The 27,159-nt window shown below is 48.7% G+C and overlaps 1 protein-coding gene across 2 annotated transcripts in view; it reads left to right on the top strand.

Annotated features, from left to right (window-relative positions):
- The first annotated feature begins 3,968 nt into the window (after positions 1-3,968).
- GFRA1 (GDNF family receptor alpha 1) overlaps positions 3,969-27,159 on the top strand; it is a 201,319-nt gene continuing 178,128 nt past the window's right edge. For both annotated transcript variants that reach the window (XM_024756076.1, XM_024756074.1), the window contains exons 1-3: positions 3,969-4,008; positions 4,896-5,189; positions 6,337-6,420. In XM_024756076.1, the coding sequence (XP_024611844.1) occupies positions 3,969-4,008; positions 4,896-5,189; positions 6,337-6,420 (418 nt within the window). The remainder of the gene's footprint in view (positions 4,009-4,895; positions 5,190-6,336; positions 6,421-27,159) is intronic.

Below are 27,159 nucleotides of genomic sequence, written 5' to 3'. Positions count from 1 at the left end.
GGTTTTTTTGTTTGTTTGTTTTGTTTTTTTTATTAGCTCCTACTACAAGAGGTCTTGGCATGGAGTAAGGGCCACATCTTTCCATACACAGCTATCCTTGGGAGATCATTCCCCTTTCCTTAGCTTCTTTGCTTGCTGATCTCCTTCTGAGACACAGCAGTGCGCTGTGTTTTCATGGATTCTCCAACTTTCTCAAAAGATTAACATCACCATCATCAATCATCACAGCAACCTTAACTACGATTGCTGCTCCTTGTAAAACACTCACTTTATGCCTGCCCTGTTCTAGGAACTTTAGAAATACACCACATTAATTTCACACCAACATTATAGACGAGTGCTGTTCAACAGAACTTTCTGTGATGATGGAAATGTTCTATATCTGTGCTGTCCAATATGGTATCCACTAGCCACAGGGGGTTATTGAGCACTGGAAATGTAGCTAGTGCTACTGAAGAACTGCATTTTTCTTTTATTTAATTTTCATTGAAATAGCCTCATGGCTAGTGACTACTACTCCTGTATTGGACAACACAGTATATATACTTTGTGGTTTATTAAAAAGAAAAGTCTGTTTTCATCATCGGTAAGAACTTAATGAAGACTAGTGTGAGTGAATAGTTCAGAAATATCTTGAAGCTACAAATACTTTAAAAGAAGTCCCACGTTTTACATTTGGAGAACTTTTATTCCACCCTTTCTGCTTGCTATTAAAATTTTACTTAAAAGATGCCTGTGGAATGGTAGGAAAACACAGGATCATTTCTAAACAAAGAACACTTAAAAAAGATGTAGATGATGTCCTTAAATGAAATCTCATTGTCATCCAACCATCCCACATGGTCAGCAATGATAAGCTATAGGCCATCCACTGAAAATTGGGATTCCAGTTACCGATTTTTCCAAAGGGAGACATTCACCTCTGCTTATAAAAAGGAATGATGAAAGGATTTTATGTCTTGGGTGTCCACGGAGAAACAGACTTCAGATAAACTCTTCACATTTCCACACTTCTTTCACTAAAACCACCTCCCCAGGATTTCTCTAGTTTGTGTGTGAAAATATGGGAATAAACTTCTTTAACGTGAAGAAGCTGATTGGAAGACAATCACATTTCCGTTAGTCCGCTCTGTAACTTAGACTGTTACCACTGCCAGAGAAAGAGAACTTAAGTAGCCCTTGGTTTGAACCATCTGTCGCGAAAATGTGACATATGTTTGCTTCGTTTACTCAACAACCAAGTGTAAACTGATACACTGAACAAGGAATCCGTGTGTGGTATGACTACGTGTGTGTGTGTGTGTGTTCGCGCGCGTGAGGAAGGGGGTGCTTGATGAGGGCTTCAGTCTCCTCATACCTGCCCCCGAGGAACACGTGCACAGGAGCGCAGATCCGTGGGATGTCCCCGGGGTTTGGGGCGCCAGTCGACGTGCAGACACACTCCAAACAAAGCGCCGCACGCAAGAGAGCGGCCGCCGCAGCAGCAAGGGGCGCACCCGGCTGATGTCTAGTTGAATGGAGAGCTACCCAGCCCTCTCCCCTTTCCTCCTCCTTTTCTCCCCGCTCTTACACCCCGCTTTCAAACTTCAACCAAAGCCCTTGCCCTTTTCAATTACCCCCAGCCCCACCCCTCGATCTTTTCTCTCCTCGGCAGCCCATTGTCTAGAACAATGGGTTTGCATATTTGGCAGCTGGGCTCACCCACCCTTGATTCAAACTCTGTTTCCCTAAGAGATGAACTTAGACATCAGCAAAGATCGCCAATACAAGTCCTGAGCGGCTGGATGAGCTTGCCACTCCGGGCTGTTTCCCAGACCCCTCTCTGGACACAGCGTAGACTTCGGTGTCCCGGGCGCCCCCCTCCCCACCCGGCGTGTGAGGAGGGGAGCGTGTGTTCAGGGCGCGGTAGGGGGGTCGGCAGCCCGGCTGAGAACGAGTGGTCCCAAGGATTGGGGTGAAGGGCTGTGCGTGTGTTGAACCTTTAAATTTATTATTTTAAAATTTACTTTTGAAACAGCCAAGATGGAGGTCAGTTTATAAATTTCCCAAAGCCAGGTCTGACGCGGTTTAAATGCAGTGGGTCAGGGGTTCCGCTTTTGTCTCCTCGTACAAGCTCGAGGAGAGAGGTAAAGGCTGCGTGTGCATCTGTGAGTGTGAGCGCGTTGGTGGATGATTGGGTGGGCGATGATCCCGCGATCGCAGCTCCGAGGGCCTGGGTCTGAGTGTGTTTTTAACACGCCAAGTCTTGGAGTCACAGCCGCGAGTGACATGGGGAAAAACTTTATGTTCGGAAGAAGGGTCTGGTTTGATTGCGCTAGGACGAAGAAAGAAAGAGCCCTTGTGCATTGTGCCCTCGTGTGTGTGAGAGAGACAGACACAGAGAGAGAGACAGAGAGACAGAGAGACTAAGCGGCGCTAGCGGCCGGCTGCAGAGCGCTGTGTGTCCTGTGCGCGCTGGCGGTATCTGGCCCCGGGTCCCACCGCCCGCGAGTGTGTGTATCTGCGGCGTCCCTGCCGGCGAGTATCAGAGGGGGCTGGCGGTGTGCTGCGGGGTGGCAGGGGCAGGCGGAGGGGCCTCTGGCAAAGAACTCTGGCCTCGGAACCCGCTGCCCGCCGCGCATCTCCCAATAAACACTAACATCCCTAAAGGGCATCCGAGTCGGGGCTCTGCTGGGAAATCATCCTGGCCCAACTCGATCTTCTGAGCTCTCGGGGATACTGCATCTTCGTAGCGCAGAGACGTGAGCCTGGAAAAGGAAGGAGAGGGCGAGAACACCTCCCACCCAAATACATAAATAAATAAATAAACTGGCTTCTCGCCGCAGCTGGAAACGGTCGATTGAGCCCAGGTTGGTGGCATTTGGAGAGTTTTCTCATTCTGTCGGCTTGGGAACCCGCCGCCACTCCCCCACTCCCCTCTACCCCTCTTGTAGGCGCCCCTCAACTTTGGGGCCCAGGGGCGTGCGCGGCGCGGGGCTGCACCTGCCCTGGCGCTCCGGGGCTGCGGGCCCGTGCGTTCGGCCTGGGTGGCAGCGTTGATGTGCCGGACGCCAGGGCGCTGGGCTAGTGTGTATGCGCGGCGCGGACGCCAAGGAGCAAGCAGAGGACGGAGCGGCGGGTAGGGGCGCAGGAGCCGGGTTTCGGCCCCAACCGGGGCGTAGGTTCCCCCTCTCCAGGCTGCCTCGGAACGGAGGCGAGCCCGGGGAGGAGGGGATACAGCGATGGGGGGCAGCGATTGGTGGTTTGGGTGGGGAGGGCTGGCTGAGCGAGCTAGCTGGCGCGACGAGGCGGGTGGCGAACTTCCCGGGAGAAGGGGTTTTCCCGGGAGAAGGGGCTTTTTCCGCGAGAAAGAGCTGCCGCCGCCGAGTGCTTAGACTCCAGGCAGCGGCCGGCTCCGCTCGCCCCGCTCGGAAAGTAATCTTATTTATTTATTTGCTTGCGTTCAGCCTCTTGGGTTGGACCTAATAGACACCCCCTTGGACTTCGGGAGCCCGCCTCCGACCTCTCCAGCCTCCACCCTGCCCGTGCAGGCGGCTCCCCGGAATACACTCACATGCACCCCCGGCACCCCCTCCCCGCGCCCCGACCCGGGCAGGGGGTGGGCCCTCACCCGGGCGCTAAAAAGTCCCCCTAGGCGGGAGCAGGGGAGGGCAGAGGGGCGGGGGAGGCTCCAGCACTCTCCGCTCTCGTTTCAAAGCGCGCTCTCCCTTCCAGGTTGGGTCGGACCTGAACCTCTAAAAGCGGAACCGCCTCCCGCCCTCTAGCCAGCAGCCCGCTAGGAGCTGAGTCGCCGGCGGCGGTAGCGGCGGACTGACCGGGGAGTTTCCTCTCGCATTGGATGGAGCTGAACTTTGGGCGGCCAGAGCAGCGCGGCCGTCCGGGAATCGCTGCGTGCTGAGCTCCCTCGGCGAGACCCAGCGGCAGCTCTGGATTTTCGGGGGGGCGGGGACCAGCTGCGCGCCGGCACCATGTTCTTGGCGACCCTGTACTTCGTACTGCCGCTTCTGGGTAAGTCGAGGCCGCCGCTAGCTTTCTTATCCGCTGAGTCTTCTTGGAGAGTACTAGAGGCAGCCCCCCAGTACCCCCTTCCCCCCCAAAAAAAAATTGCGGCTCGGGCGCGGTGGGTGTGGGACCGCGAAGTTTCGTTTTGGGGAAGGGGATCCAGAATCCTCAGCACCCCGGGCTGGGGGGGTGGGGCAGGGGCGGCGCGGCACTTGCCCGCAGCTTTTCTTCCTTGGTTTTTGTTTCCTACGTTTTTAATGACCTAGCCTGGAGGGAAATTAAAGCGTCCGAGCCATCCAGCCCCAAGCCCGACGCCCCTTGCAAGTCCCGGGGAGCTTGCGGAGGCGCGGGGGGGCAGGTGGGGTGTGGGCGAGCACCGGGCCAGGAGAGCAAACTTGGAAGGGAAAACTTTTCCCGGAATAGCATCTCGGTGCTCCCCGCCGGGCGGGCCGGGTATCAGGGCTCACCCTCTCCGCGTGCAACGCCCAGCCCGCCGCCGTTCTCCCCTGCCGAAAGCCCCCGGGCTTCAGTCGGGCCGGGTCGAGAGAGTGGCTGGAGCCGGGAACCGCGGGAGGGCGGCCCTGGAGGCCGAGCAGCCGCTGAGGCTGGTCGGTCCCGGGGCGGCAGGGCCTGCAAGCGCGGTGGGCAGCGTTGGCTCGCGGGCAAACCGCAAAAAGCCCGCAAAGCCTCGGGGCGCCCCGGGGGTTGGGTAGGGTGGGACTAGCGGCAGGAGGTGCCCGGGCGGGAAGATGGACCCCCCCCGGCGTAGGGGGGCGGACGCGCTCCGGGAGCCGGGAGCCGCAGAAGGCTGCTCCTGCGCGCGTCCTCCCCCACGGCTGGCGCACCGCGCCCCAGCCCAGCCGCACTCACGCTCCCTCCCCTCCCCCGCCAAGACGTGCTCCTGTCGGCCGAGGTCAGCGGCGGGGACCGCCTGGACTGCGTGAAAGCCAGCGATCAGTGCTTGAAAGAGCAGAGCTGCAGCACCAAGTACCGCACGCTCAGGCAGTGCGTGGCGGGCAAGGAGACCAACTTCAGCTTGACATCGGGCCTGGAGGCCAAGGACGAGTGCCGCAGCGCCATGGAGGCCCTCAAACAGAAGTCGCTTTATAACTGCCGCTGCAAGCGGGGTATGAAGAAGGAGAAGAACTGTCTGCGCATCTACTGGAGCATGTACCAGAGCCTGCAGGGTACGCGACCGTCTTCTTTTCCCCCTCCCCCAGCCCCTGAAGGCAGGCGGGTCCCTAGGCCCGGGGTCCGGCTGACCTCATCCTCCACTCACTTCTCCCCAGCTGCAGAATGAGGACCTTTCATTGGCCCCCAGGGACGTGGGCAGCTGGTGTTTGCTGCCGGTCTGGTTGTTGGAAAACCCGTGAGGGGGTGAAGGGACATCCCAGGGACCCCGCTGACCTCTTTGAAACTTGGTCGGAACATCGGAGTAGGAATCCGTTAAAGGCCTGGCTTCCCAGGATAATCCAAAGGCTTGCACTGCATCTTGCCTGGGTTTTCCCCCTCTCTTCTTTCCTTCTGTCTATACTGACATAAGATAAAGAATTGAGAATGAAAGGTGCAGTGGAATCTATTCTATCTTTACCCCCCTCAAACCTAATCAAAGGCAGATGTGGGAAAAAAAAATTTTGTCATCTTAGATTAGCTGAGTCTTAAACCAGCTGATGTAGTTCAGCCTTGGTTAGTGCAGAAGTGGCTCAGAGAGGGCAAGGTCTACTTGTCATAGCCATCCATTACAGGGGCAATTTTTTGGTCCTTGTGTGCCAGAGGTGGGTCATGTTTGTAAATCTAACTCAAACATTCAGTGCGTTCATTCTCCGCTGAGTCTGAGGCTCAAAATTTGTAATATACAGATTTGACCTCTCAGCTGCCACTTCCTCCAGAACCTATAAATGAAAACCTGTTTCAGAGACTGAGTGTTTAATAGCCAGGGTACCTGCTTTCTGACTGCATGGCATTTTTTGGGAGTAAGAAAAAGGGCCAGCTTTGTTCTTCTATTGGCTCCTGGAGGCAAGCTGGGCTTGTGACGTCACTGGTTCCTTCCTCTCTGATTTCATTCCTTTGCAAAGAGTGGGAGAGTTTTCTGGCAAGATCAGGCTGGGTTGCTCTCCAATGTTTTCATGGCACTATGGGGAGAGCCAGGACAACAGAGGCAGAGGGAATGAAGAGAAATAACCAGAGCCAAATAGATGCATTTGAAATCTTTGAAAGTTTCAGCATCTTTTTGTTACACAATCATAACATAATTAGAATTCAGATTCAGTAACAAAAACTGACTGAAATATGTCTGTTTTCCAGATCTGAGCCCAATCTTTCTGTTGTTTTTAGGAAATGATCTGCTTGAAGATTCCCCGTATGAACCAGTTAACAGCAGATTGTCTGATATATTCCGGGTAGTCCCATTCATACCAGGTAAGCAGATTTATACTTCCACTCTGATGCCTTCGCCTGCTTGAAATCTATTGGCTTACATTCTCTTTGGCTCTCAAGTAGTGTATAAGTAGATCGTTGAATGGCACAGTGTTTCTGGGAAATTAGAAATAGGATGATGATAATGAAGAGGCAGAATGCCTAGAGATGACTGTATGACTTGAAAGTAATTCTAAATGAAGTAATGTTGTGTGGTGGTTTGAGAGAGGTTGGAAGGAGGTGACTTTGTTGAATTTTTTTTCCACGTTAAAATATGATTGGCCAACTCTTGCAAAGGGAGTGCCACTTCTGTCTGTAGGTGGCAATCGTATTCCCTTCTTGCTGCATACTGTACACAGTGCCTCCCTGGAAATGGGACATGTTTAAATGATGCCACTTTACTTTATGAGACGCCTGAAGATAATCTTAGATTGTTGAAGAATTTTGGTTGGACTCACTTGTCTGCCTTTGATTTAAAAGATTAAGCTCAACCATTTGTTAACAGTTTTTTGTTTTGTTTCTAATTTTTCCTAAGCAAGTGTGTACATAAACAGGAGAATGTATTCCTGACCTTTCAAAAGTGGTCTCAATTCCCATAGTCTGTTTTGTCTCTCTTTGCAAATCTACATGTGGTTTGGAAGTGACCTTAGTTTTCGAATTAAGTTTTTCATAACATCTGCATTCAGACAACCCCATAAATAATGAGTAAGGCAGTGATTTCCCTTAATGACATAGAGATTCCAGACTGATGCTGACTTTTTTTGTTTACAGTTAAGACTTTTTCTCGAGTATATATAGTCATCACAAATTGTGTGTTTCTTGGTTAACCATGGTGGTTCACGTTGAATTTGTTTCTATGAGATATGGTGGTTTGGTACTGGTGAGAGTGTTCTGGTGTTCTAAATGGTTTACGTTTTCCTGCAGAAAGACATAGAACCAAGGAAGTATGTAAATACTGAAATTATGTGTGGGTGTATTATACACACATTCATTCATTCAAGGACGTCCATTCCAGATCCATTCTCGCCTTTGGGATTTTGGCAATGAGCCAGACAGATGTCATATCTGCCCTCGGGAATCTTAGAGGCAGCCAGCAACTGACATGTATTAAGCTCTTATTGTGTTCCAGGTACTGTTTAAGATCTCTTCATCATTAACTTATGTAGTCATCATCAAGTGCATCTCAGATATTGTTATGTCCATTTTAGAGATGAGATGATTGAGGCAGGGTGAACTTAGGAAACCAGCCCAAGATCACAGAGCTCCTAATTGGTGGAACGAGAATTTAAACCTATATTTGTTTGCAAGATTTTGTAACATCTGCCCCTTGCTACTCAGAATGTGGTTCTCAGACCAGCAGCTCAGACATCACCTGGGAGTTTGTTAGACGTGTGGAATCTCAGGTTCCATCCCAGAGCTACTGAATGAGAATTCGCATTTTAAGAAGATCCCTGGGCTGGGTGCTTCATATACACATGAAGCTTGAGAAGCACTCCTCTGTATCGTGCTTTTGGTTCAGAGGAAAAGTGTGTGTGTGTGTGTGTGTGTGTGTGTGTGTGTGTGTGTGTGTGTGGTCTGTTTCAGGATAAAATATAAGGGGACAGGTTTAGTATCAGAGGTGTTCATATATTATCCTGGATAATGCTGATAACTTCCACCGCAAATCCCTATTAATGCTGTCTGTCCCTTTGGCCCAGCCAGGACAGTGGCTGAAGGCAGTGAAGCGGGGGTGCACAGACAAGAGTATATGACCCTCTGAGCTCTCATGGGAGCAGGTCAGTAGGCAACTAGTAGTTGCCAGAAACCAGCCTGGCTTTCCTAGCACCGTGAGGGGCAGTGCCTCTTGCTGGCTGCCTGCTCCACGGAAGCATTACTCCTGTCTTTGTACTGATGCCTGGAAGGATACGAACCTCCCCAGGGACAGTGAGAGTGAGGAAGTAGGTAAGGAGGAAGGTTCATTTGGGTTTTAATTTCAAAATTGTTATGAGCTATAGGGCTGCAGTACACTCATTTCCCCCTCTCTGGGTCTCTCTTTTTTTTGGTATAATGAGGTCATTGGAGTAAAAATCTCCAGTCCTAACGGCCCATGATTCTGAGGGAAGATTGAGGACACCTTCAGAATCCCTCCTCTGTGCTCCTACATTTGCTCTTTTCAATCCTTGCATTCATTCTCCACTTAAAGTGACTTGGTCATTCTTGGATACCACTGACTTGTCTGGCTTTCTTTGACGAGTGTCAGAAATTCTTCCGCACGGACCAAGTTCCCCTCATTCATTTGTTTGGATCCCTCTCTCAAACCGGTGTCTTTTCATAGCAAATATGATCCTTGGTTTGTGAGACCCAGCCTACCGAGGTCTCAGAAGCCATAATGAATTACTCAGAGCCAGGAAGGTCTTGTCTAGAGCTACATTTTATATCTCAAGGGCATTGGATTTAGGTTCCAGCTGTAATGAGCTTTGACCTCTGACAGTGACTGTGTTCCTTAAGTGGGTATAGGAAAGCCAAATGGAGCCTTGAGAGGTTTTAAGTCATTGAGTGATGCATATTATCCCGTTTGGCATTTTTAGGATGGAGAGGGACAGAGGTTCAGGTTGATGAGTGTTGCTGTTGATGAGAATCTCTGTCTCTGAGGTAACCAGGACAACAGGGCCTTTGCCTTTTACAGATAGGGTAGTAATCAGAGTTTCCATATTTGGATTTCTCTGCCCAAGGGGAAGAGGATGTTTATCCACATACACTAAGTGTGAGCAGAATCCTCTCACCGAACAAGACATGTTTGACGTTCTTGAGTTTCCATTTTTTTGGACTCTTCAAACCCACAGCCACCTTTTCCATTGTTTACTTGATCACCAGGTAAAAGGCCATATGGAGGTATTATCCATGGCAGGAACAAGAATAAGGTAGAATCTAAAAACTGTCATCTGAGGCCTGAGCTACAGAAGGGAAATAAAGCAGCCTGGTCTGGTGAGAATTGCAGTGGGAGGTTGGAGGGATTATTCTCCTGGAAACGCAATAGCGGAAGCAGAAGCGTTGGCCTCTAAGGCGCTTTGAAGGGCTCTAGGAAGTGCCTTTTCTGTGCGTGGATGCTGGTGCGGTTTTTAGGGGCCTCACCAGGCAGTGGGCTAGAGGACACAACGGAAAAAGTGAGCCAGTGCACGAGGACGTTGGAGGAGAGGAGAGAACAAGGAAAGTGTCTTGGGAGCCAAGAGGGCAGAGCTCTGTGGGCGCTCAGAGGCTCAGAGGATGGACCTATCAGGTGGTGTTTCACATCTGTGTCTGTCAGCCACAACTCTGCTCTTTAACCTCCATTCTGCCTCACCTTTTCTTCTTCACAAACGTTCAAGAAGCAGCGAGAAATAGTGATTTGAAAGGAAGGTTAGCCTGTTTGCAATGTTTTTGGACTCTCTGGAGGGCGAGAGCAAAGAAGGAGAAATTTGGAAAGTGCAATGGGTGCAGAGAAAAGCCTGAAGATGGTGGATCAGAGGGAGGATGTAAGGCCCTCTGTGGCAGCGAGAGATTAAAAAAAGGGCTCCAATGTTTAAAAGTATTGATTGGGAGGTTAGATTTTGTAGAGAAGAATCAAGAAATGCCAGACCTTCCTCAAATGTAATCAAAGTTGATGGTATTGTAAACAAGAGTCAAGTGGAGAGATCATGGGGAAAGAGTGATGCCGGGATTTTTTTTTTTTTAACATCTTTATTGGTCCTGATGCTGGGATTTGAACATCCTAAATCTGATTTAGTGAATGACAAAGTTCTAGGTCTCTGGCTTTGCCACCATTTCCCTGCCAAGTCCCAGGAGTGGCTTAGACCTTCCCAGGAAGCCTTAGGATCTTGAGATTGGTCCCCAAGTAATTGGAAATGGCTTTGCCCGGAATCAGATGCCCCTAAACTCTCTTTTGAGTCTGTCCCCTTTTTGAATGATGCTATCAATTATGAGCCATGTTTAGCATTTCTGTTTTAATGTACCATCATATATGTGTAACTATTAAACAAAAACTTGCTTAAAATGTTTGTATGTTGAAGGAGAGCCTTATAAGATCATCTGCTGTCTTGTCAAATCATGATAAGAGAGAAGGGCTTGTAAATACCAGCTGCTAGGGGTGTATGGTGGCCCTCTCCTTTCCACCCAGCTCTCTAATCATGTTGTCACTCTATTTGAGAACTCCTGTAAGTTCTTTTTTATCTATCCTGGCATATGGTAAATTCCTTTGTGGGCTAGCTTGGCCCTGCCCTTCCTCTCTAAGCCACATCACCTCTCCGGTCAAGCTCACTGAGCAATCCATTCCCAGATATTTCATGTGCGTTCACTTTCCCATGCCTTGACACTTGGCTTTGCCTTTGTTTGGGAGGTTTCTATTAGTTCTTCAAGACCAAGATCAGGTTTCATCTCTGAGGGCCATGCTGGAATTCCCCCAGACAGGCACTTCCACTCAGGACTCTCTCATGCTGCAGTTCACTCTTGCCTTTATGATAGCTGTTAATCACAGACTATCGAGAGGACTTATTTATGTGTCTGTCTTTCCCACTGGAAGGTCGGGGATTTGCTTGTAATGGCGGGTGTTCGCTCAGCACCGAGCATCTTTCCTGGTTCTGAGCAGGCGTCTCATTAACCATGAGTGGTTGAATATCAGAGAAAGGACGTGGAGATCGTCTAATCCTCTGCTTTTACAGAACTGGAGTTCAAAGAGGGGAAGCAATTTGGCCGGGGCCACACTGCTTGAGGGTCACCTCCAGAACCTTTACTTGGCACTGCCTTTGGGGAGATCAGTGTCAGCCTCTTTCTCTTCTGCATACTCTCTGGACAAACCTCATCCGTCTCTGGGACCTCAGCTACCATGTACAACGATGACTCAGAGCCTCCCCTCCTACGCCATCCTCTCCTGAGCTCTAAACCAGCATTTCCAGCTGAATCCTGGATGATTCCATCTGGATGTATCTCAGTTACTTCAAAGTCAGCACATCCAAAAAGGATCTCATCATCCCTCCCCTTTTCTCCTTACACCCTTCTCTTCCTCAGTCTCCTGTCTTATGTAATGGCATCGTGGGCCTCACTCATAAGCTTTGGAATCATCTCCAGCATCTCCTCTACCCTCCTCACTCCTTCCACTGGACCCATCGCTAAGTCCTGCTGAAATTACCTGCTGTCTTTTGGATTGCTCTTCTCTCTCCGTTCCCTTAATCTACCCACCTTATCTTTTACTTGAACTTTGCATTGGCCTTCTTACTGGCCCCACCCTTGTGTCTCGTCTCTCCCAGTCCAACCTGGCCACCCATTGCCAGATATTACCTTAACACCTTGGTGACTTCCAGGAATGATCTGGTTTCAGTCTCCCTTCATAGATTCTTCTATTAATCGACCTTCTATCTCACCCCAGCGACCCCATGTCTAAACAACCCAGGTTGACCGGTTGCTGTCCCACCAGTGCTCTGGGCAGCTTCACGCCTCTTCATCTTTGTACGCGATGGTGAAAGAACATGTGCTCTGGAATTCCACTCACCTGGGTGCGTCCCCAGCTCTGCCGCTTACTTTGTCTTGGGCAGGTCATTTGATCTCATTGTACCTCAGACTTCTTGGATGTAAGCTGAGATGATGATAATGCCTCGCTTACAGGTTCTTGGGAATTAAAAAGGCTATATGTAAAATGCTTTGCTTAGTGCCTGAACTATAATTGGTCCTCAATAAATCTCAGTTTGTTTTTTTGTTTTTTTTTTTTTTGCGGTACGCGGGCCTCTCACTGTTGTGGCCTCTCCCATTGCGGAGCACAGGCTCCGGACGCGCAGGCTCAGCGGCCACGGCTCACGGGCCCAGCCGCTCCGCGGCATGTGGGATCTTCCCGGACCGGGGCACGAACCCGTGTCCCCTGCATCGGCAGGCGGACTCTCAACCACTGCACCACCAGGGAAGCCCAAATCTCAGTCATTTTTGATGCTGTACCAAGGCCGTGTTAGCTGTTGGCTCACTCCTGACTCCAAGAGTGGGACTCTTTTTCCGCAGACCGTATTCCCGGATCAGGGAACAAGGATCCTATGTCTTGAAAAGGATGGCAACCCCAAGCCTTCAGGAAGCCTGCTCATACACTAGCTTGGACAAGAAATAAGAAATCTATCCAATATGTAAAGGGCCCTGGAGGAAGCCCTATCTCTTAATAACCCAGTTTGAGTCTTAAATCCCCTTTGGGGAAGGTCTTCCTTTTTCCTGCTCTGAATCCCCCTGTTCCTCTGGGGCCCTATCCTTCCTTAAGCTCTTTGGTCGGAGGTGAGTTCGCTGCAGCTGGCTATCACCCGGGGTGGGAGCTCTTCCTGTGCTTAAGGATTCTTGTGATCAGCCTACCCTTCTCAGCTTGACTGATTCCCATTCTTCTAACCTCTCCCCATAAATCTTCTTTGCAACGCCCCTCATAGCAGGGAGAATTACTGCTCCCTGAGAAGGGCATGCCTGAAAGCTGGGAGAGGCTTCCGTCTCCACAGGCTCTGCTACGCACACTTACATTTCACTTTCACACACCACTACTTTTGGCTTTTATCCTCTCGCTCTCCGGCCCCTCAGCGACTCATTTTTATTGTACAACAATAAGAAATTACAAACAGATAGAAAAGGAAAGCAAATTTAAACCACTCATAGTCTCTGCTCTCAAAGATAGCCATTGCAAACATCTGATACAAGCCTTTTCAGATTTTTTTCCTGTATATGTGTGTGTGTGTGTATACATATATATTTATCTTTTTTTCCCCTTTTTTACAAAAATGGAGTTGTCTACACATGCTTTCTTATTACCTGCCTTATGACCTGAGGAATCTGTGTCTTCTTGTGTCACTGGCCACTTCCTAAAGGCAAATTTTATTATTTAGATTAACTGTCAACCTCAAGAAGTTTCTTGAGTAAAGCGTCAGGTCATTCCACTGTCCAGATACTTCTGGCAAAGGCCGGAGTGTTCCAGTGCAGGCTGTGAACTTAGAGACCGTGGAATGTTTTGCATAGGGTCCCGTTACCAGAAGAGGGGAGATAAAACATCAGTGAGTGACAGGTAATTGCATGAACTGAAGATTGTTACAAGGTGCAAAATTATTTAGAGCCAATATGTCTGTCCTCGTTCCTTTTCTTTAGTCCTCTGAAGTATTTCTTTCTGCCATCTCTTAATTTTTCTGCTGTCAAAGCTTATTCTTTCCAAAGGATGTCCATTTTTGTTCTTTGGGATACAGTGGCGAATTCTCTAGAGAAGTTACTGGGATTGTTTGGTCCAAAGAGCACTGGTCCAGGAGTCAGGAGACTGTGTTCTGCTTCCAGCTTTACCTCTAACTAGCTGGTGACCTTGGGCAAGTGTCTACCCTTCCTTAGAGACATCTCCTCCTTTCGTAAAATGAGGGCAGTGGTTGAGGATGACCTGTAACATATTTTCCTTCTTTCTCTAAGGGCCTGCATAGTAAATCTTGTATTATTCTGCGACTTACAGTTTTTCTTTCTAGCCTTTTCTTCATGCTAGAGAAACTCGTCATCTTGCCATATATATTTTTCATATTAATAACATTTATAAAGTATGATTTATTCAATATGTACCTTACTTTGAACCAGAATGTATTTAAAACATCTCATTTGAATACATGGAAGAAGATAAAATAAGAAATAAGAGGAGAAAATAAGGAAAAGGGGAAAATGATAGTAGGAGAGAGGAAAGGAAGCCAGGAGTGAGTTCAGAAGACAAAATGCATGTCATAAGATTATATTTAAACAAATTAAATTATCAGAAGTACTGTGTGAAAACAAAGGGGTAAATAAAATCCCTGGATTGTAGGTGCCGTAGGACTTTTGGAGGTCATTCTAGTCCAATCCCCTTATTTTACTGATAAGAAAACTGAGAGTTCCATGAATTTCTAGGACAGTAAAACATAAATTGTCTAGGACAGTGATGACAAGTAAAATTCGGTATGTGTTTGTTTTTAAATGGATATTTGAAACTCTCCATCTCCTGGCATTTCCCTACCTCCTTTAAAATTGTCCTCCACCTGCCCCTCGGCCCCTTTTAGGATACCAGACTTTGTTCACACAGTTAGGGTGAGAAGAACAGCCTTCGAATTTAGTTAAGCGGGTGGTGTCCATTGTTTCGGAATTGTTTCAGAACAAGGGTTATTTAATAGGTCTCTGTTTGGTAACAGGAGCCAGTGGCCAGAATGTTGATTTTCATATCTTTTGGCCCCCTTCAGAATTGTCTGCAAGGAAAACTGAGAAATTACTTGTCACTTTACACCCCCTCAGCCTTCAGATTAAAAAAAAAAATTAATCTTTTGTCTGGAATTTTTTGTTAAAGAAGCTAACCGCTTCCCGTAATTTAGAGACTCAACTAGCTGGGTCAGTGATGAGATCGAATGGGCAATTTGCATAAGGGGCTAATTTATTATGTCCCCTGGGCATTTCTTTCATCTCTCTTCCCATTCTAATTAATGTTCTAAGAGGGTCTATCACCATATCAGAAATTAGGGGTGAAAGCAGCCACTGTTAACCTTTATTCTTATGATTTTTTATCTTCTTTGATCTTTTAACCATTTTCTTTTCATAGCCAGGGATTTGCACAGATCGGGCTGGGGAAAGCATGGAGAGGAGATTTTAGGGGTATGCTCTTTTCTGATCTTTCTTCAAATAGTAGGCTGTTGTAAAAATAAAAATGACTCAGGATAGCTCTCTAACCACAGAGGGATTTGTAAAACACACAGAAGGGTACGGTCATGGTACAGAATTGTTTCTAAATTTGAGCCCTCTAGAACATCTATATAAACATGTATATACACATGCACAGATATATATGTATATATCTGCCTGTTCATGTGTGTGTATATTTATAGTGTGTGTGAGTGTGGATGTCTGTATTATTAAACATTTTGCCTCAAAAAGATCTTCCTTGACACGTGTTTCAGTTGGTTCTGGCTGTGACAAAGGCAGCTACGGGTGAGAGAGTGTGACACAGCTGAGGAAAGGCAAGAGAACAAGCAATTTCTTGGAAAATCAATTGCAATTTACTCCTACTAAATTGGCCCTCGGTCCGCCCTGTCCAAGCATTAGCATATTACAGACTTTTAATCATTTGGTCAAATGGCCTATTTTTGGTCAAACCACAGTTGCCTCTGGGACTCTGCCCGTAGTCCTAGAGCTGTGTTATCTCCAGACCTGCAGTCTCTTTAAAGAGGAGGTAAGTGTGGGGAGAGGAGTTCTCTGGGGAGCCCCTGAGTGCCCTGCACGGGCTGGGCTGCCTGTTCAAGACCATTATTTCCTTTTGGTCCCCAACCATGCTAAAAGGTAGGTATAATGATCTCTGATTTTTGAGAGGGAAACCTGAGATCAGAGAGGTTGATTAATTTTCTCAGTGCCAAACAGCCAGTAAGCGGAAGAGTTAAGTTTCGAATCTTATCTCTGCATCTCCAAAGCCTGTGCTCTTTCTACTGTTATGTGATGAAATTTTAAGTACCAACCTGATCCTTTATTAAGGAGGAACTGTCTAGATCCTACTCTACCTCCTTAATTCCCAGTTTCCCTTCCTCTGTCTTCCACCTTAAAACACTATTTGACAAAAAATCTTTAAAGTTGAAATATAAGCCAGTATCTATTATTTTAATATTTAGCCTTGCATTCCGATCGGTTCTTAATTGACAAGCAAAATCCAGAACATGCACGCTATTAAAACCATTCCTGCGGAACTGCAGAAATATTAACCAGAGAAGAAATTTCTGGATTGTATCTTTTTTCATTTCAGTGTGAGATGGAAGGTTTCTAAAGTAGAGCAGAATGCCTAGGGCCATTTTTTTTTGTCATGTTGTCATACAAATAGCATTACACAGTGGTAAAGAAAGGAATACACAGTTTAGTCCCACTTTAAGGTGACCTAATACGCCATTCATTTGTCTTCCGTCACGCTGGTACTACTTTCCTTTACGTCCCTCCTAATGGTCTAAGAAACACCGTGCCAACTGTTATTTCTGTTGCCTTTTGTACATGATTGTTTTGTGTACAGTTAGTTATGTATGAAAATAGGTATTGATTGCATTCTTTGTAGGAATAGGCCAGCAGGTTTCTTAAAGCCCATGTTTATGAAATGTTTCATTGATCCCTGTTAGTATGAATTTCAAATACACTCTTTATAAGAAGATACCAGGAGATTGGAGAATTCTGGAGAGTCCTTGATGGGACCATTATATTCTTGTTTGCTTAGGAATGGCAAGTGGCATTTGAATGGGAGAAGGGGTGAACAGGCCGGAACTCTAAACGTACTCCCAATTGAAAATGGTTACCCTCCCCATGAGACCTTAAAAGAAATAAAAATAGTAATTACAACAGCGGTGAGAGGCAATGAGCTAGGTGTTTTACGTGCAATAACTTGTGTCAGCCTTGTTTAGTAGAAGGTGTTCTTAGCCCCACTCGGTAGGTAGGAAACCGAGATCCGAGTAAGGAGCTGGCCTGAGGGCACACGCCTAAGAATGGGTAGAGCCACATTCTTACCCAGGAAGTCTGGCTCCAGAACCCATGCTGCAGGGTCCATTTGCATACAGATAACCAGAGAGATAATCCCTGAAAGTCAAGAGCATAAACTGCATGAAGAAGCCTTAGACGCTTTGTGCTGAGTTATATATATGTGTGTGTTTGTGTATGATACACACATATGTAATATATATTATATGTGAAATAAGTATAATATAATGAAGAGAAGAATTGGTCAGTTTCTGTGATCTCTCTTAATTTTCAGTATTTTGGTGTGATGGAATGGCATTTCTGCCAAATTCATGCATCACGTATTTATTGAGAACTTACTATGAGCCTAGTGAGAGGCCTTAGGTGATTCAGAGGTAAATAGGACCCTGCCATTGCCTTTTAAGAATTCTCTCTTTTGCTTTAGGGCTAGGTATAAAACAAATAAGTTATGTTGCAAAGTGGTAGGTGAATGAGTAAAACTCCGTACAAGGCTCAGATGTAGCCCTAAGAAGGGAATAACTGACTAGATGGAGTTATGGGTCAGAGAGGGCTTGCTGAAGGAGACTCTGAACTGGGCTTTGAGGAGTAGATAGGAGTTTGGTAAGGAAGGGTGGTTGGGGAGGACATTCTAGGCAGCGGCAACAGCATGGGCAAAGGCACTGAGTGTCCAGGGTGCTGTAATAAGCTGCTTTCTGTGGCAGGGGCCCTCGGTATGAACAGTGGTGGGAGAAGAGCTGGGCAGAGAGGCAGGTTCGCCACGCTCAGGGGCTTGGCCTTTGTCTCAGCAGAACCAGGGAAGGATGATGGCTAATGGAACTAAGCATTGTTGGGAGTTTTACGTCGAATCATGAAATTACCGTTTTTGTAGGTCAGCGTGGTAGAATAGCACATATTTCATATGGCTCAACTTTATATAGTTTTGTGTCATAAAAGCACACACAGGGGTCTGCTTCCAGACTAGAGAAAGACATAGGTCTGCGGTTAGGATTAGTAAGTCCTCACCTCAGAAGGTACCTGTTTGCCTCAGCTTCTGATGGCTTCTCTCTCCCACACCTTCTCCTTGGGGGGAAAGATGCACAAGGCACCCAGTGCACACAGCTCCCCATTTAGGGGCCCAGGGTCGGCAGAGGAGCAGCAGTCAGTGAGGCCGCCTGGGCCTCACAGGGTGGTCCAGGGAAGGGGCTGAGGCACATGGAGAGCAGGTGACAGCAGAGCAGAGAGGTGCCGGCAGGAGTGAGTGCGGGAAGCAGGGTGGTCTGGAGCCAGGTCATGAAAAGTCTTCATGCTCAGAGGCATTTTGGCTTGTAACAGGAGAAAGGGTGTCATTGAAAATTGTTCAGTGGGGCTCCTTAGACACTGAGTGACCTAGCTGGTGAAAGGAGGCAGCCTGGAGGTCAGTGGGAATGTGGACAGTCTTGGACCCCCCAGAGGAGTGGCTCCCCATCTGCCTTCTGCAAAGCCCCAATCCCAACCCCAGGGCTGCCGTCTAGCCTGGAATCAGGATGGGCTTCTGCTTTCTGATCTGGGGACAGTGGTCAGGCATGGGCATTTGGATCTCCAGGCCAGAGCTGTCCTCTTGGCTGGGAGAGATGGCCCTGACCTACCTGTCTGTGGTCCGCCTGTTGGGAGGACTCGGTGTATGGCTTGTTTCTTTTCTATGTACTATTTTATTCTTCTGGCTCACTAGTCCTGGGTCTCACTTGGCAGTTTTCTTTTTTTCTTTTTTCTTTTTTTTTTTGCGGTATGCGGGCCTCTCAGTGTTGTGGCCTCTCCCATTGAGGAGCACAGGCTCCGGACATGCAGGCCCAGCGGCCATGGCTCACGGGCCCAGCCGCTCCGCGGCACGTGGGATCCTCCCGAACCTGGTCACGAACCCGTGACCCCTGCATCGGCAGGCGGACTCTCAACCACTGCGCCACCGGGGAAGCCCTCACTTGGCAGTTTTCTGCACTACGTTCTCGACTTGCTTCAGAACATTTCACAAGAGACCGTCGGAATAAAAACGCAAAGATTCTAAATGCAGGGAGGTGTCTTAATTGAAAGAGATGCCCGCTAACCCCAGGGCAAGCCGGGTGAGAGAAGGATGAGGTGGGAGGGCCTTTGGGCCTGCAGCCAGTAATTACCACAGCTCACAGAGCAGTTCCGAAGAAGTAAACAAACCCTCTCTGTCCTTCTTTGAGCCCAGGGTGTGTTTATGACGTTGTTTTAATGATACTGTTGGGGTGGGAAAGGGGAGAGGTGATGCTACTGCCGATTTCCTGTAAGAACACACCCAGAGCTCGGCAGCTCTATCCTCAAGAGCCACCAGGCAGACTATCTGTATTCATTCCAGAGATTGGGGTGGGGCTGGAGAGGAACAGGGGATGAGGTCCCAATGATGCTAGGAAATTATGAAATGCAGAATAGCAGCGGTAAAGAGTAGGGTTTGGGGGTTAAACACACCCAGATTTGAGTTCCACATTCCAGCACTTACTAGCTGTGGGACCCTGGGTTAATAGAGACTCTGCCTGTAAATGGGGATAATAATAGTATCCAATTCATAAGGTTATTGGTGGTAACACTTAGGAAGAGCACTGGAAAGTGCTTGGGAAATGGTAGGCGAATGACTGCCAGTTGCTTCCTCTTATATGCACCCTAACTCCCTTCTCCCTCCTCTCCCAATTAATTAGCATGAAACAGCAATAGTAGATTGAGTGGATGTAGATTTTTTCTGCTCTGAAAGAAAAAAAAGACACCAATAGCCATACTGCAAATGATGATCACCAATTCAGTTCAGTCCAGAACATCAATTATCTTCTCTAAAAATAACAGTAGTCACATTCTCTGACAACCTACTCTGTGCCTGGCACTGTGCTAGTTGTTGGGGGGATGGTGAAACCAGAAAGAGGGTGCAGAGCACAGGGAGTGCCAAGGAGGGAGTGGGAAAAGGAGCAACAAAGGGAACTAGGATGCAGGAAAGAAAAGAAAGCTCTGGAAGGAGGTGGCCGAGACTGGGGTGCAGGGCTTTGGGGAGTGGACCCCAGGTGAGCCAAGGCACTCGTTGTTGGCAGGAAACCCAGCACAGAAAATTAACATTAGATATGCTAGCCCTGTGTTGAGCGGCTGCTAGCATGGTGAAAACCTAGTGTGTCTTTTTCCTGATCATTCTCAAGAATGTTTAAAAAAACGTAATGTTTGCAAACAAAGTAGAAACAGTTGAAGCATTGTTTTCTATTAGCAGTATAAGGTTCACTGGCTATGGGTATTTTTTCATTCTTGTCTTCCAAATTGTAATTTTAAAAGATGAGGCATTTCATATTCAAGAGTTTCCTTTGTCTGAAATAAATTATTCATTTCTACCCACTTTCAGAAACAATGAACATAATACTTAATGCATCACAATTAAGTGGGTGTAGCTTCATATAAAATTATGGTCTGTGCATTTTGGTGGCAAACGGAGCAGTGTATCCTATATCTTGTCGACATTTGTTCCTCATAAGCAAAACATAAAGAAGGAGAGACTCAGAAATGTGTTTTCTTTCCTCTAATGGTGGAGGAGGGGTAACTTTAGACCCAAGCAGCCTTGTTTTTGACATTCCACAGCTGTTGGGGGCTATGTCACTGGGCAGAGAAAGTGAGCTTACTGCTACTATTTTGTGCATGGGGTCAGGTGAGGGTCAGAATTCTTGAGCACTACCCATTCAGCTCAGTCCCCTTTGTCTGGGTTTGAGATCCCTCTAGAATCCTCTTTTAGAAGGGCATTGCCTGCGGTACGCGGGCCTCTCACTGCTGTGGCCTCTCCCGTTGCGGAGCACAGGCTTCAGACGCGCAGGCTCAGCGGCCGTGGCTCACGGGCCCAGCCGCTCCACGGCATGTGGGATCTTCCCGGACCGGGGCACGAACCCGCGTCCCCTGCATCGGCAGGCGGACTCTCAACCACTGCGCCACTAGGGAAACCCGGCAACTGCTTCTTGAATGCTGGCTGGTTGGTCATGTGTATCTTTTCCGAAGATCCGGCTTTTTGAAATACCTTTTTTGCGTGTGACAAGATTCCTCCTTAGGAAAATAGGCATTGCCAGCAAGGATTGAGATGTCCATGCAGAGCCTCTTCAGGCTTGAAGGTTTAGCTGTGATGGTCCCCAGGAACTCAAGTTCCCACCTCTGAGGTCAGAGTCAAAGCTGGCTGTGACTGCCAGAGAGCAATTGTGGAAAACATTACTTGCGAAACGCCTGCTGGCTGCCCAGGAGTGGGATACCAGATGCCTTCACAGATTATTTCATTTAATCCTGAGTGTTGGCCCAGAGTGGCATTGGGGCATTATTTACATCTTATATAAGAGGAAACCCAAACCCAGAGAAGTTGAGTGACATGCCTAAGGCCACACAGCTAGTTTTTGGAAGATGTCGAGTTCAAGCCAGGTTTGTCCAGCTCCTAAGGCCTAAGTCCTTGCGTGCTCTTCGGCTTGTAGCCTTTTTGATTGCTAGGTCAAGAACAAAAGCCACCAAATGCAAGAGGGGCTCTCAGGTACCTCTGGTCTAAGCATGGTTTTGTATTTGAATAGAAACCATGGCACCTTTTAGGGAGGCTTAGGAAGAATACCCTGGACTTGGTCAGAAATTTTCCCAGACGCTTCCGTGCCCTTGACTCTGGTTTAGTTTGTTGCGTACCTGCCTGGGCTGGACTGACTGGGCCTAGCGCACAGGCGCTCACAGGGTCTCTTGATTCCACCTGTGTGCCGATGCCAATCCTCTGGGTTTCCTGCCGAGTCCCTTGCTCTGACCGGCATTTCCCTTGGAGTCTCTGGACTCTCAGTCTGAGGAACCCTCTTTGAGCCTATGTCCGTCCAGCCGCCTGCTGGGTAGTGCCCCCCAAGTGTTTTGAGTTATCTTAGCCGTAACTCAAACATGCTTCATGTTGAACCCACCTTCTCTCTTAAGCCTGGGGAACCAGAAAGAGGCCTATTTAGAACCTTAGGGAGGTATTTTTATAGGCTGGGGGGAGTCGTGCTGAAGTGTTTGGAGGCAGCCCTGCGTTCGCATCCCGACTGCATCGTTTCATGACTTTGGCCAGTTATTTAACTGCTTTAAGCCTCTGTTTCTTGATTTGTACAGCATGGATGATATCTACAGCGTCACTGTGAGAACTGGATCTGAGTTACGAGACATAGTGTTTAAGTAAAAATGAAGGAAGTTCTTACTAAAGAAACAAGAACTCACTCATCAGCCTCAAGACATTGCACTGCCCCGAGGGTGGGCTCGGCGGGCCCTGTGATCATCCTTCTAGACCTCTCTCAGCGTTGGTGGCTCCTTTCTGTAGACCTCTTAGTGCATTTGTAGTTGCCGCCTTGACATGCCTGGTTCGGCCCGTAAAACAGAGCTGCCACGCCACGTGGTGTGCGCGAGCCGCAGGCTTCTCCTGCTGTCATCTGCGGTCCTGCCTCACAGCTCCTTGATTTCCCCAAACGTGCCACAGCCTGGTCAGGCTGACGCAGTAGCACCCTAAGTGTAGGGCCAGTCCTGGACTGGTTCCTCCACGCCCTTGCCCTTAATTAAGAGAAAGGGCAGCACACACAGACCTTCCAGAAAGTGCTCTTACGCAGATCCAGCGGCTGCTGGCGTCCTGGGTGCACGTGGGAGACTGGGGGAAGGAGAGTGCTCGTGGGTCACATGCTGGGTGGGTATGCTGGGTGGAATGCAGATTTTTCCTATCAGGAGCAGAACCAAACAGCTTTTTAGATAAGCACTCTGACGTGGGCCAGAAGTGACTGGCAAATATTTACCCTCGACGTAAAACACTCACTACGTTAAATGTTGTTTAGAAACCCTGAAATAGAAAAATTTACACTCGGGGTTTTATATTTGGTAATCGTAAAAAAAAAAAAAAAAAAAAAGACCTACTGTTGTTCTTCCTTTCCTCTGAGCTGCCTTTTGTAACAGGGAATGACAGCAGAGCAGTGCACCCTGGCCTGCCCATTCTGGAACCTTCCCTCTCTCAGTCCGCCTTCACCCCTGTGTCCCTCTCATACACATACCCCTCCCCCAACCCCAGTGACTCCGCTTTTCTGCTTGATGTGGACCTGGCACCAACCCACCTGTCCCTCCTCATGAATCTCCACGTGCCAAGTGTGGGATGCTGGCTTCAGCAGACTTCCCTCCCTCCCAGCTTCCAGCTTCTATGGACTGAGGTGTTCAGACTCCTAGAGGGCCAGCACTGGGGGCTTGAGAAATTCTTTGCCTGTGTCAGACACCTGAGTCTGAGTCTCTGAATGCCCCATTAAAGTTACGTTCCTTTGCTAGACCCTTCTGTTCCTCTCTGGCAAAGCAGAGAGTATGGGCCAGGCCAGTGGTTCTAACCGCTCATCATTCATTAAGCGTTTTGAGCCATCACGGCCCTGTGGGGGAGGTGTATAATATCCACCTGCATTGTGGTCTTTGATGCTTTGTCAAGGCTCTTAGGATGACTTCTTCCTTCTGTTTATCAACAAAGTTCTACCAAGTCAACCTTTTGTGGGCTGGACACTGAGCGAGGTCCTGAGGACACGGCATGGGTAAGACAGGTGAGGCTCTGAACTCAGGTAGCTTACAGTCCAGTGGAGGAGACATAATGAGTGCAAACAAGTGTAAGTGGTTTCGATGGCAGTAAATAATCTGAAGAAGATAAACCAATACGACGGCAAATAGAGGGGAGAGGGAAACCCCACTGCACAGGGACGTCAGGGGGGCATCTCTGAGGAGGTGACTTTGCCCTAAATGACAAAGAACTGCCCATTCTCAGCACTGGCTGAAGGGCGTTGTTAGCAGAGTGCAGAGGCCCCCAGGTGCCCTCTTCACAAACAGGGAGGCCAGTGTGGTGGGAGACTTGTACTTTTTTGCCAGCGATGATCTACTGCTGCTGCTCTGGGCAGGGGGCCAGCAATGGAGGCAAGGCCACCACTGTGCGTCAGGAGGGAACTATGGCGGTGGTGGCGGAGGTCCTCGTGGGGGCACTAGGAGACTTTGGGGCCGTAGTACCTGCTTTTGGTGGGGGGCAGGGGCGCGCCTCCATGCACCTTATGCGAGGAAGCATCCGTGGCTGCATTTTACCACTCTAGAATTCTGCGATGTGAGCAAAGCAGCTGTTGGGGTCAGACACAGAGATTTTGTGTTTGAGCCTTACTGACTTTGTCTTGTTGCCCTTCTGACGTATGTTTTGAAAATGTAATTCTTCAATGAGAGTTCTCTTTTGGGGATGGGTTCGTGTTTTCTATTGATTGGTTTCTTTCTTAAAAGACAATGCAAAGAAAAATAATTAGAGAACATTGGAGCTGAAAGAGTCTTTTCTGATCCCCAAGTCCGGGCCCTTGGCTGAGGGATGGATGGATGGATGGATGGATGGATGGATGGGTGATGGAACTGGAGACTAGAATGGTTGAGGGGCTTGCTCGGGGGCAAACTGGTCCTGGGGCCAAGTCCCACACTCTTTCCTCTCTCGGCTGACATATGCAGTGTGTCCAAGTGAGTCAGGTCTGAAGGATGGGGAGATTGAAGGCATGATGACTCTGTCCCTGCAGGCACCTGACTATCCCTGGAAGAAGAATTCTTAAATAATCGGGTCCCTGTCCTCTTCATCTTGTCCCTCATCTTGTCCCGTTCTCCCCGCGGGAAGGGTGATGGATAGATTCTTAAGCCACTCTGCCTTTTTTTCTGCTCCTCAAACACATCAAGTTTGTTCTGTCTCAGAGCCTTTGCTCTTGCTTCCCCTGTTGTCTGGAATATTCTTCTGTGTCATCTTCACTTGGCTGACTCCTTGTCATTTTCAACGTGGAGGTCTTCCATAACCACCTAGATAAATCTTTCCCTTCTCCCTCCTTCTTTATCTCATCTCCCTGTTTCATTGTCTGCGTAGGTCTTACCACTGTCCAAAATTATGTTGTTGATTCGCTTGTTTGTCCACTTCTCTCACTAGAATGTTAAGTTGCATAAAAGCAAGGGACCCCATCTGGCTGGTCCTCTTTTCTCTCTCCCATCCTAGGAAGCCACATAGTAGGCACTTAGCAAATATGTGTTGAATGAATAAATGAGTGAATGGATGTGCAGCCAGTCTAAGCCAGGTAGGTGAAAACAAATTATTAAGTACTTATCTGATGCCCAGCACTTAGGTGGAACAGGACGGAAGTGTACGGAATGGGGCTGGGAGCTTACAATTTTGTTAGAGAGGTCCATCTGTTGGGATTCTTTCTCTTATGAATGTTGGGAAACTCACCTGTAACAGGCTTGGATGATAAAGATAAATGGTTAGCTCTTAGAGTGTGTAAGATACCCAGAGGTGGGGCAGGTTTATGGCAAACACTGTCACCAAGGACATGGCTTCTTGACCTCTGGCTCTTGGATCTGCCCCTTGCATTGAGGGGACCACAGGGCGACATCTTCCAGCAGCTCCGTGCTCCTCCCTCACGATCGCAGAAGACCTTCAGCATTTCCAGACCTCACAGCCTCGCACATGCCATCCCTGGCTGGGCACGTGGTGGTATAATGGTGAACACAGTCAGATTAGCCCTGTCCTCGTGGAGTTTATAGTCTAGCAGGGGAGAAAGACAACATGTACATAGAAAGCTCCAGGTATAAAGAGTGCTCTTAAGGAGAGGCAGATGGGACTTTATGAGAGCCTGTAATGAGGGTCGGGCTTCTCGGGGTGGGAAGAGCATTCCAGGCAGGGCAGGGGAGAGGCCGTGTGGTGTGAAGGAGGCCAGTGCGAGCTGAGACTGGAGATGCCATCTCGGGCTGGCTGGACTGGGCTGGGGTGGAGCAGGCCTGGACGCTCAGCCTGTGCGCCTAAACGTCGGAATGCACCGTGGCAGGAACTGTGGGCCCTGCATGGTTTTCTCAGCCCATTGTCGTCATTGTCACATTTGAGAAGGACCAACTACAGCCATCTGGGAAAAAGAGGTCCCAGAGCACAAGTGCTGGCTTAGAGGATTTCACTCACTTGCTTTTCAAAGAGAAAAGCTCCCCCCTTCTCTTAGATGCCCCTCTCCCCTCCCAAGTTCAGTCTGCTCAGCAGTGAACTGGGGTCGTACTCCTACCCCCTGGGTACTTTATAGACTCACTGACCGGCTGGCATGAGATGACCCGTGGCATGATCCTTTGTGGATTGCACAGGTCAAAACCAAGTTGTTTTCGGGTGTTTTTTGATTTTCTTTCAACTGTGGGGAGAGAGATGGATTCAGGGCAGTTTGAAACGATGAGTTCTAGAACTTTGGGACCGGAAGGAGCCTGAGGGAGCTTTTGGTTGAACTGTGGAAGGTGAGATGTGAACTGTAGGGGCGGCCTGCCTATCGGGGATTTGAGGTCATCTCAAGGTCGGCCACCTCCCCTCCCCGGTTGGCACCCCAGCCCCTCCATGCCCTTTAAGGCTCTGGGCGGGGAGCAGCTGCTCCTTTTGCCACCCAACTGGAGCAAACCTGACATGTTGTAGGCGGAGCTCAGGTCTGGAGATGGTAAGGGACTCGCCCCCAGCCTCGCAGCGAGAGAAACGGGAAGCCCAAAGGCCCTCCTGCTCTCCAGCTGTGGGGACTGCTCTGGTTCCCACCTCCCCACCCCAACCCCCAGCCGGGCCCCATTCTAGAAGGAGTGCAGGACCACATAGCTGTCTCATTCAGCCTATGGGACACATAATTGGCGCCTCAGTTTGCCTCCTGTCTTTTTAAAAAGGAACTAGTAGAGGTAAAGCTGAAGTCTACAAAAACATCACTGAATAATTGATTAATTTTACAAGTAATTTCTGAGCGCCTTCTCTAGGCCAAGGGGCTGTCCTCTATGTTGAGGATAAAGTGAGGAACAAGCCAGGAAAGGGCCTTGCCTCAGGGAGCCCACATTCCATCCAGGGAGGGACAGGCGATAAAGGGATAAAGGATGAAGACAAAGAGAGGAGGCGGGGGTGGGGGGTGAGAGCAGTAGAGGGTGGGCACTCTCTTAGACAGAGGAAGCCTTCTCTGGTGAGACGTCTGACCTATAGCCACAGTAGAGCCTTTGAGGTTGAGGAACCAGCCAGTGCCCAGGCCCAATGGTGGGGGGACCGGTGGGTCCTGGGAACACGGTGACAAGTGGGAGTGCAGTGGAGCGAAAGAGGGTAGGAGAGCCAGCAAGGGCCAGTGACATGGTTAGAGGACTTGCTGGGCTATGATAAGGACTCTGGGTTTGTTCCAAGTGTGATGAGAAGCTCTTGGAAGGACTGTAAAGGGTTTGGGGCAGGATGAAGTCGTGATCTTATTTATGTTTGAGAAAGAGCTCTCTTTTCTTTTTTTTTTTTTTTTTGCGGTACGGGGACCT

Source organism: Neophocaena asiaeorientalis, unplaced genomic scaffold, assembly GCF_003031525.2.
Source record: "Neophocaena asiaeorientalis asiaeorientalis breed wild unplaced genomic scaffold, Neophocaena_asiaeorientalis_V1.1 scaffold85, whole genome shotgun sequence".
NCBI classification, from domain to species: domain Eukaryota; kingdom Metazoa; phylum Chordata; class Mammalia; order Artiodactyla; family Phocoenidae; genus Neophocaena; species Neophocaena asiaeorientalis.
This window is presented reverse-complemented; position numbering and strand designations above follow the sequence as displayed.